Source organism: Stigmatopora nigra, chromosome 8, assembly GCF_051989575.1.
Source record: "Stigmatopora nigra isolate UIUO_SnigA chromosome 8, RoL_Snig_1.1, whole genome shotgun sequence".
NCBI classification, from domain to species: domain Eukaryota; kingdom Metazoa; phylum Chordata; class Actinopteri; order Syngnathiformes; family Syngnathidae; genus Stigmatopora; species Stigmatopora nigra.
Genome location: NC_135515.1, coordinates 13,027,591 through 13,038,791, shown reverse-complemented (window position 1 = coordinate 13,038,791; position 11,201 = coordinate 13,027,591). Strand labels below are relative to the sequence as shown.

Below are 11,201 nucleotides of genomic sequence, written 5' to 3'. Positions count from 1 at the left end.
AAAATTTTCACCCTCCCCAATAAGCCAGTCCGCGAGAAAATAGAAAAAGCTTTACCGGTCCACGGTGAGTAAAAGGTTGCAGACCGCTGCCCTAAAAAGTTAAGAGGAAACTTCATGCCTAAATAATGTCTCATCTTAGTATTGAACATCATAACCACCAGATAGTTATTTGTTACTCTGTTATAAGATGGTGAATTAGAATCAATAAAAAAAGTTCATTATAATGTCCTGTTTTGCGTGTTTTTTAGAGGGTGTGAACAAATTGAGCCATAGATGGATGGATGGATGGATGGATGGATGGATGGAGGAGAGAGAGAAAGAGAAAAGAGAGAGAGACAGAGAGAGAGATGGAGGATAGATAGTGTTACAGTTAAAAAGGTGCAATTTTTGCCGTTTCACCATTGACGTCCATCACCGTTTTTTTTTCCGGGGAAATCACCCCACTGTCAAAACGTTCCAGTATTTTTATGTAATCAATAAATGCTGCTAGGAATTGGATTTTTCCCCATTTTTGTGCATTGATTTATTGATTATTTTTATTCTTTAAGTGTCGCAGCTGTAGCTGCAGTCGAGGTTTTATAGAAATAAAATAGTTTTTGACGGTTGGATTGATTCGTTGAAGGCGCTACGAGAAAATGCACGGACCCTCACTGTGTGTAATGCTCGCTCCTGAGTGAACCTAAACAACGTGAAGGTCACTCCCCTCTTCAGCTGGACTTCTCAACTTCTGTTGTTCACACCGCTCTCTTGGGAAGATCGGGTACACCTTCATTTGTTTTGAGAAACAACGAGAAACATTGATTTCTGAAAGTGTGGTTCATACTGCTCCCTTGGGAAATTCCAGAGGACTTTCAATTGTTTTGAGAACTGAGATGCCTGTTGTAAAATCTTGTGTCATAAACAGCAATAGAGGCGTCCAATGTCAGAATGATTCTGGAACGAAGGCGCAGATCGATTCTCTCTTGCAGGACACCGGTTAGGAGACAAATGTCTGTTTTATTTATGCGTGCATTTGGGAAGGCCTATTCACCTATCAACAAGATACAAGACTGAACAAGAGTTACTCTTCGTTCCAAAACATTGAGGATCATATTGTCAAAAGACAAAATAAAATACATAACTGCAACACAATTTTTGTGCATGAAAGAACCATAAAACATTATAGTAGTAACAGTATATCTGAGCAAGAGATGATCAAATCTCAAAAATATTATCTTCACTGTGTGTACCAGGACAAAATATAAATTATAAAAACGTGGGCTTCAACTTAGTGCAATATTTAAACTGAACAAATTGCATTTACAGTGATACATTTGAGTGTTTTTGTATGTGTAGTCGCTGCATACTCAATTCATGGGACAAAATATTATTGTACTGTGAAGCTAAAGTAGTTTTGGTAATAGTATTTTACATATTTAAGACAAATAACAGTGTTTATGTACTCAATTTAAATATCATAGGGGGTCTATTACTACTTTAACCATTGGAAGACTAAAGAAGACATTTACGCATCTGATATTTAAGTTTTCCACAAACATCCACCCATCCTTTAGGACTCAAAATCCAAAAGAGTCACCGAAACCAACCGCAGTTGATTTGGGGAGGAGGCACGATAGACCCTGAACTGGTTTCCAGCTAAATGTGGTTACTCAATCAGTGGAACAGCTCATTTAGTCGTGAACTTTAACTTTCTTCTCCCAGGACTTTACATAGAGTCCAAGTAAAATGGATAGGCATTTTGAATTATACGCTGATCCCCTTGTGCCTGAGAGTGGTAACTCTGAGAACAAACCTTTTGGTGCTCTGTCTATATCGGGGCTGAGTAAAGTAGAAAAGAATGGGGTCCAGAAAGCTATTCATACTGGCAAATGGTCTGGTGCTCTTATAGATGATAGAAAAAAGGTTCCTTGTTTCACATGACAGACTAGGTAGCGTTCGGGCAACTAGGTAAGAGGTCTTGGTGAGGTGAAAGGGAAGAAAGCTGACACAGAATGCCATTGCCACCACAATTATCATTTTCACCGCTCTGTCACGTTTGTCCCTTGTCTGTATGTTGACTCCATGATAGGACACTGGGAGGCACAGAATGCGGGCCATTTTGCAGTAGCACACCATCACACCCGTAAAAGGCAATAGGAAGCCGATGCAGGTGAGGGCCATGCCGTACGGGTAGTAGCCCACAGACTGCTTTGGTGTACTTAAATCGTAACAGACGGTACGGTTTCGCTGGATTCCGGTTGAGGCAAAGTAAAATGTCGGTGCGCAAAGGAGGGCTACAATTAGCCACACCCCTCCACAAATGAGCCACGTCAGCCTACGGCCCCCTTGTCTTTGCCTCGTTGCCAGAGGGTGACAGATGCCAATGTAGCGGTGCACGCTAATGCAGGTAAGGAAAAGGATGCTGCCATGCAGGTTACTGTAATAACAGAAAACATTGAGTGCTATTGGGTCGTAAACAGGAAAACAATAATAAACATTTAAGTGCCTTGATGGGGTATCCATTTTGGCAAATTATAATAAAACATTCCTTTAAACAAAATGGCATATGTATAAGACATAAACATTGTTTCGAGTGCAAGCAATACATTTATGTATTACTGCAGAAGACGTCGGGGAAAAATATAACGTGAAAAGGAAAGGCAGATAAAAGGAAAAAAGCACTAACAACTATTTTTGTCAAAATCTGCTCATTGAAAATGTCATTAACATTTTAAAAAAGATTTACTTTCATAGTTTTTAACTCAGTAGCTCATGTATATATTATTTCAGTGCTGAGTTCTAGAAGCAAGCGGAGGATAGGGGAGTGGCTTCCGCTTGCGAGTTTCTCCCAGGAAAAAAAAAACACAATAATCGAGGGATTACTGTACATATGGTTCTAAAATGACGAGATCATTTATTCCAAAATAACTAATCCACTCACCTGTAGAATTGAAATCGGATTAATTTACATGCAAACTCTCCAAAGGGCCAGTAGTCATGGCTCGCATAGTTGTAGATGAGCAGTGGAAGTGAGGTCACATAAAGGAAGTCAGCAATGGCCAAGTTGAACATGTAAATGTTGCTGCGGGACAAACATGGCCTCCTCCTCCATATCTTTAGTATCACCATCACATTAAGCGGGAGGCCAAGCAGGAACACAAAGGTGTACACTGTCGGGAGGAGGACATGTTTGAAATCCTCCTTGTAGGTACAGCGTAGGCTGACGTTACCGGCGATGGCTAACAAGTTTGAATCTGTAGTCCGGACACTTAAGTTGCAAGCATCTGACAAGAATGTTTTTAGGTTTAGAGTTTCTGTTGTAAAGGATTCAGCAAAACGTGGCATCTTCTTATGCTGGGGAAAATGCAAAGAGTCATTATTACCACTTATTAATTTAATGCACTTTCAGTGAAACTTTATTGTACAGTAGTACAGTACAAGAGCAAGAAAACTACGCCTTATCAAATAAGGAAATACAACAGGAGTAGGGTGAGGCCAATGTGTTTGTTGATAAATCTCGATAAAACACTTATTCACTGTTTTTTTTTTTTAAATCTATTTTTTTTGTTTAAATTAAGTTCACGTATATTGGACTCCCAACTTTCAAAATGTATAAGAGTGAAAAGAAAAATCATAAAATATAGTGGGGCATTAGAGAAGGTGGCCAGAATTTGTAATAAAAAAATAAAATGAAGAAATATGAAACTTTTACTCAAGCAAAGTAATAATTGGGCTGGCCCAGTGCTCGTGTGGTTGGGTATCAGTCTTACAGTGCTTGGGTCGAGGGTTTGATCCCATGTGGATCCTCTTTGTGTGGCGTTTGCATGTTCTTCTTGCGTGGGTTTTCTCCAGGTACTCTGGTTTGATCCCAGGCGGTTCCTCTTCCTGTGGAGTTTGCATGTTCTCCTTGCGTGGGTTTTCTCCGGGTACTCTGTTTTTTCCCACCTTCCAAAAACATGCATGGTAGGCTGACTGGACACTCTACATTTCCCTTAGGTATGAATATGAGCCGGAATGGTTGTCCATTCCCTTGTGCCCTGGGATTGGCCGGCCACCGATTCAGGGTGTCCCCCACCTGATGCCTATTGTTAGCTGGGATAGCCTCCAGCAACCCCCGTTAGGATAAGCGGTTGTGAAAATGAATGAATAAAATGAATTACAGGACTGTTTGGTAGTCTCGATTTCAGACGTCATTGGCGGATAAACTCTTTTCAGACAGTGATTCAGTAAAACTCACAACAAACAACCAGGTTTTGTGTGTCTGTGGAAACATGCCTACATTCTTTCTGTGTTTTAAAAGTGTGTGTTGTTGTCCGTTTCATATGGAGTTTTTCATAATGTGATTTCACAATTACTGACTAAGGCAAGTGTGCCAGGGGACTGGAGACCATGTCTTTACACTGAGCTAATAAGTAGAAACTGAATCATATCAGCTAATTCGCCACTACTTCTCAGAACTAGCTCAAACAGCCATTTAGAAAATTACAAAGAAAAAACAATGATGACACTATGACCACCAGTGCTTCCAGATCCTTTCTACTCCAGGAAAATCAAGTGGAGAATATTTTTTATTGTTTTGTCTCATCTGAGTAAGCAAAGAGAACTCTTTTTTTATTATTGTGTTGAAAAACAGTAACTCAAAACCACCAGTTTAGTTTCTGTCCTCAAAGAATCTCATCTTGGGACCACAGCCAAGAAAAAATAGAAGAGAAAGCATTTTGTTCAGTGACAGTCCCAGCGCGTCCAACCCCACATTTGACATTTGTGTCTTAATATAAGAGACGGCTAGGAGATGCATTCAGAGAATGGGGGTATCGATCCCACTACCGTTCACATGCTAATCTAGCAATCCACCATTTGGGCTAATTCCCCTTAAAGGATGTGCAGCTCCAACTCAAGGAATCATATTACAGGTGAACTCTGCACACTCAACATGCTTTAACAGGTGAGAGAGGAGGGGAGTGACAAATAAAATACAAAATTTAACACTAATCTTGCCTGGAGTATTTGGGATTTAGAAAAGAAAAACAATGAAAAACACAATACTGTTCATCATTTTTTCTAATGATGGTTTGGAAGTTATTTAGTTTTTGTTGAGTCCAGTGAGTGAGCGACTAGAATTTTATCAGTCCCTTATCAAAGAAACAGGAAACCCAACTTGAGGCCGTCTCAGAAGACAAAGGTCCCCTGGGAGAGTGCAAATTTTTATTTTACTTCAAATATCTTTCAGGGACAGTGGACAGCTGTTTCAGAAGTTGACATTTTAGACCGTAATATATGTTGATTAAAAAAAAACTACTTTTAGACCTAAAATCCGAAATTAATCCTATGCAGATATGTGACTACAAAAAGAAAAATGAATTTATTTTTTAAATATTTTTCTAATACATCAATATTGTACCTTTAAATTAGTTAATATTTTTATTTACTAATAAACAAATGTTTAATGATCATAACTAAATTAATCAAATTAACACTTGCCCTGTCTGGTTCTGTCCGGACCAAACTTAAGTCCATACTGCGCACATTTGGGCTGGTGTGCAAACAAACCAACAAACTCTAGAGGAAACCAAGCAGCCGATCTGAGACCCTACCAAAAAGGTAGTCTTGGTTCAATATCGCATCAATAGCCAATAATTTGTCCAATGTCCTGCAAATGTTGTCGTTGGATGAACTATATAAATATAAGCACGAGTGTGGCAAGCTGCTCTTTGATTATTCACTTCTTTATTTTACTGCTTTACCTCGTCCAGACTGTTTTTTCAATGATTGAACGATATTTGCACATGCATAGGTTTGTTGATAAATCCTGGGTCACTTGCGAAAATTGCAATGTGAAAAGGAAACGCAACACAAAAAAGTCTAGAACAAAGAAAATGGACCGTAGGCTTTCCTGGTGTGTGATAGCTTGAATTTTGGTGTGGCTGTCTGAACCTGAATATGGCTCCTGCAATATCATACTTTGCTAAGATCCGTGTTAATACATTGTGCCATATCTACCGTTAATCTCTAAAACAAGATTCTGCTGTGGATGTGATTGTCTTTAACCTTACATATGTTGACAGGGCAACAGAACAGTAAAATAAATTCCGGTGTTTGCTTGCTACTTCTCAGCAAATGATTTACAATACCATTGGAACAGTTATGGCATTCATCCATTTTCTGAACCACTTCACCTCATAAGTGTCGCGGGGGAATTTGCAACCTAACGCAGCTAAACATGGACACCAGGCATGGAACCCCCACAATCAGTGGCGAGCCAATTGTGGGGCACAAGGAGACGGACAACCATTCATGCCCCCGTTCAAAACTAGAGGCAATTTACACTGTTCAATCAGCCTACTCTGCATGTTTTTGGGATGAGGGAGGAAACCAGAGTAGCCAGGGAAAACCCACGCAAGCCCAGGGAGAAGATGCCATCTCCTCCCAGTGAGACAGTACCTGAGTTCAAACCCTTGACCCCAGAACTGTGAGGCCGACACGTTAACCACTCGCTCGCCAGCTATGGCATTGCTATGTGGAAAATATACCAAAAATCTCTTTATTGTAACAAACGTAACAAGCAGGCCACTTACCTTGACCGACGCTAAAAAAAAGGGCAGTATCAACAGGTTGACAGTTTAGCCCTCATTGCAGAGAGGCTCTTTTTCTCCTCTAAAATCTCCAAAAATAACAAATGGAGTGAGAGAAAAACTTGTCAATAGCTAATATATATTCTTGGTCTACAACTTAAAGACCTTTGGAACCCTCCTACCTACTACTCCACTGTAGACTCTTGAACTGCTATGCGACTGGACTCATCGGCGAGAGCATTAAATTGGGACTGCGCACGGGAACGACTTTTCCTTGTTCAAACACGTCTATTGTGTACACTTGCATGCACGGGTCGAAATATGCGCGTGTGCGCAGTTCCTTAGAATTGGGTTGTCAGTGCCAACGTTTAAATGCAACTGCTTTTAATTTTTTAGATCAGTAATTTTGTTTGTAGTAGTCAGAGCTGCTAACTTCTCCGGAATTTCTGGAGTTTACAAGTAACACAAACTCCAGCACTCCTGACAACCTCCCTAAACTCCGGAAATCCCCAAAAATTGTCACAGAATTCTTTTTGAACCAACCATTTTGGAAAAGTACCAAATTTACAATTTAAATGCCAAAATATTGACACCATCGCTACGGCTTCCACATTTTACTTCTCCATTTAATTCAACTGCACTGTAAACTGGATGAATTCGGTAACAGGAGTACATTGGTAATCTTCTGAGTTACAAGTTCCGACAAATGATTCGTCTAGTCCAGGGGTGTCAAACATATGGCCCGCGGGCCGGATCCGGCCCGTTTGGTGGTTTGGTATGGCCCGGGGAAGAAAGCTGCATTGTATTTAAAAAATAATAATTTTCTTTAAAATTTGTGGTTCTTGTATTATCCGCTAGGGGGCAGTGTTTTAGTACGTGCAGACAACATGAATTGACATTTATTTATGTTCTTATGTTATTCTCTTGTTCATAATGTAAACGGAAAATTCTGTTAATAAACATTTTGATAATTTACTCATTCTTTTCACTAATTATTAGTATTAGTGACTAATACAAAGGAAAAAAGGTGGGCTTATTGTTAGTTCTATGGAATTTTGCAATGAGTTTACTGGTCCGGCCCGCTTGATCTCAAATTAAGCTGTATTCGGCCCGCAGACCAAAGGGAGTTTGACACCCCTGGTCTAGTCACTCTAGTGCGACTGCAGTCTGGCAATGGAAGCGGAATCCATTGCATAGGTAGCCTCTTTCGCTTTAACATTTATTTATTTATTTTCATAAGGGAAGTATTGTTAAGGCTGATGAAACCACCAGTCTTTGTTTTGAAATCCTATAATTTCCAGTGTTGTTCTAAAGGAAGTAGTAGTACACAGCACTGGTAAATCGATCTCTCCCCTCGGGTTAAGCGCAAAATGGCAATTTGGATGAAACTTCTTATAAGAAATCGGGTTATTTCGTTTGTTGGTTCGTATTCGACAATTATCCCTTGTTGAAGCCGTCTCCAAAAGGACCGACGTTTGCACATTGCACATCATGCAAGTGCGAGTAAGGGACCAGCTGAAAAACTTGGACATTTAAATTTGCCAATAAATGGTCCACAAATTATACTTAACTTTGTATACTTATTTTTATTGAGGTACTTTTTAAATAGTTTGCAAAAACACAATATTTTAATTAATGTAAAAAGATGATAATAACAGTTTGATTCAAATTGTTTTGGGGTCGGCGGAGTTTGGCAGCTCTCAGTACTATATACTAAATACATCTCTATATTTTATGAAATGTCTTAAATTAGTGACTGTTAAAATACAGGGGTTTCAAATGCATTCCGCAGAGGGCTGCAGTAGGTCCTGGTATTTGTTCCAACCGATCCAGTGTTGACAGTTTAACCAATGAGGTGTCTTCTAAAATAAGTAGCCCCTGATATTAATCAACTGATTACACTTGCAAAAGGTATCCTCTTGTTCAGTTGGACTGAAAACCTGCACCCACTGCCCCTGGTAGAGTTAGACAAACATTGTGCACAGTTAGTTCCTTAAGCAATATTAAACATTTTACAAATCCTTTGATGACCTTAGCAAGTTTTCTACTCAGCAAAATGAAACTTTGCAAGGTATTAAGTGAGTGCCATTTTTAGTAAGCATTTCATATTTCAGTATCAAGTTAATGTTGCAAAATCCAGTTAGTTGACTACTAGTTAAGAAAGAAGTAAGAATGACATCAGTACGCTTGACAGCATGTTTGACTGAAAACACATTTCCTCAAAAAGTGGTTCAATCGCATGTAATAGTATAAAACGTGATTAGATCACTGTATAATAGAATTTTATCTGCAAAGAAATATCAGACCTGCCAACCTCCGTCAACCCCTTTTTCAGGAATACACCCTTGAATAATTTCCGGAATGAATGCAATTCATGCAATATCGATTTAAAATGTAAAAAAGAATAATAATAATGTAGGACAATTTAAATCAAAATGTTAGTATCATGTTTTTACATTATTTAAATAGTTTTCGCAAACTCTTGAAAAAGTACAGCATAATGAAAAGTATAAAATATTAATAAAGTATAATTTGTTGATCATAAATATAAATTTTCACAACATTAACATGAGTTTTTCAGCTAGTCCTTTACACGCACGATGCATGTTGGGCAATGTTGAAATATGGAAATTTAATCAAATACGAACCAACAAACTTCTGCGAGTTTCTGTATTTCTCATTAGAAGTTTCATCCACATCGCCATTGTTGTATCTTTGGGGAGAGGTACGAGGAATTAGGAGCCAATCGTATCTAGGGCAAATTATTCGATCAAAATTTTGATCGTATTTAGGGCGAATTATTCGATCGCGATATTGATCGTATCTAGGGCGAATTATTCGATTGCAATTTTGATCGTATCTAGGGCGAATTATTCGATCGAAATTTTGGTCGTATCTAAGGTGAATTATTTGATCGAAATTTTCAATGTATCTCGAGCATGTCGTAGGTAGATCGTAGATCGAGGTACCACTGTATATAAATTCCGCACAGCACTAATTGGCCAAGCAATGCCATGTAATCATCTGCAGCTAGTGATGGTCAAGCGGCACATGTTATTGTGGATAGACATGATGATTCGATGTCTTGACCTCCGTGGCAGGGGCTCCACCGAACCGCTGAGACCGACTCACTGAACCACTAGGGTTCGATCGGACCCAGGTTAAAAAAACACTGCTTTAGAACAACATTTGTCAGAACTTGTAACTCGGATCATTCACAATGCACCTGTGTTCCGGAATTCATCCGGTTTAGACTGCAGTTTTATCAAATGCGGAAGTAAGATGTGGAAGCCGTAGCGATGGGGTGGATTTCGAGGCATTTAAATTGGAAATTTGGTTACTTTCCCAAATGGTGGCTTTAAAAAAATGTCAGTGACAATTTTTGGGGATTTCCAGAGTTTAGGGAGGTTGTCAGGAGTCCCGGAGTTTGTGTTACTTGTCGAGGTAAACTCTGGAGAACTTGGCAGCTCTGATATAAAATACTTGTTCTGTGTGAACATTTATTTCTGGGTGAAAAAAGCACATAAACCCAATGAGACAGTCTTCCTTTTATAGGAAAATTTTAATAGTTATTCAATGTTCTACATTTTACAGTAAATATACAATTACAAATGTGGCTTAGTTATAGTACTAAGATCACTAACTGATCTTACAAAAATAACCAACATAAAAACAATAAAAATTAAAAAAACAAAACAGATTTACACTTCATATCACAAGCCTGACGCAGGTCCTTTATTCTGGACCAAATAGCTAACAAACAATTCACTTCTCTCAACGCTTGACAGACATTGGGCTTCCGTTTCCAAACACAACCGTATGGTAAATGCCATAGCATGTGCAAACTGGGTACCAAACTAAAAATTGCAAAAGTTGAGTTGCTCCTAACACTTGATCCAAGAGGAATAGATTCAAGCAGGCTTTCCTTCTTACTTTTTGTTGATATTTGGAAGACGAGGAATTTCCACTTTTTGCATCACAATTAGTGTCAAAGTGAGACTTTATCACTGACAAGTTAAAATTAAAACACAGCGGCAGAATATCCTAGACTTAAACACGTTGATTTAAAAAAAAAAAATATTTAAGCATAAAATAAGACTAAACTCCAAGGCAAAAAGTAAATGAAAACAAGGTGTAACTGGAAGGCGAGAGGAACTCTGAATGATTTGGTTAAACTTTTACTGCTATAGTGAAAAAAATTAACGTCAGGAAAAGAAGAGCAGTAAACTGTTTTTCCACACAAACTCTCAGGGCAGAATAACTCGAGTAAGGTGGCGGGGGCCACAACTACATTATCCCCCTAAACACATCTAAGTGTGTAACTGTCCACTTTTAATTTAAGTGCAAATTGAATAATCAAGAAGCAAGCAATGGAATCCAATGAGGAAACACCACCTTGGAAAACAACTGCTTTGAGCTAATCGTTTTGGGTAGTCATATAAAAGAATAAAGCAGAACTGCCTCTCTGGGTTCCACAATAAAAGAGGCAATATGTAAGCACACAACTCTGCATTTTTTTTTAATACTGGCAACAAGGCCAATCAAAAAGTGTCAATCCAGGTACAACTTTTTCTTTCATTATTTGAGTTATTAACTTGCGAGACCTACTGTTTTCGCTCAGATTTTTGTTCACTTTAAACACTCTAAAAT

At 38.7% G+C, this 11,201-nt stretch overlaps 1 protein-coding gene across 3 annotated transcripts; it reads right to left on the bottom strand.

Moving 5' to 3' along the window:
• Positions 1-976: 976 nt before the first annotated feature.
• p2ry6 (pyrimidinergic receptor P2Y6) lies at positions 977-8,824 on the bottom strand. Of its 3 annotated transcripts, none has more exons than XM_077722649.1 (4): positions 6,555-8,824; positions 3,210-3,333; positions 2,921-3,149; positions 977-2,416 (listed from the first exon to the last, which is right to left on the bottom strand). In XM_077722649.1, exons 2-4 carry the CDS (start codon positions 3,322-3,324, stop codon positions 1,744-1,746), a joined length of 1,017 nt encoding a protein of 338 aa, XP_077578775.1. In that variant the 5' UTR covers positions 3,325-3,333; positions 6,555-8,824; the 3' UTR covers positions 977-1,743. The 3 variants fall into 3 exon arrangements, with proteins under 3 accessions (XP_077578775.1, XP_077578773.1, XP_077578774.1); XM_077722647.1 differs by having other exon boundaries at positions 2,921-3,333; positions 6,555-6,640; positions 6,734-8,821; XM_077722648.1 differs by having other exon boundaries at positions 2,921-3,333; positions 6,555-6,633; positions 6,734-8,821.
• Between the last annotated feature and the right edge of the window lie 2,377 nt (positions 8,825-11,201).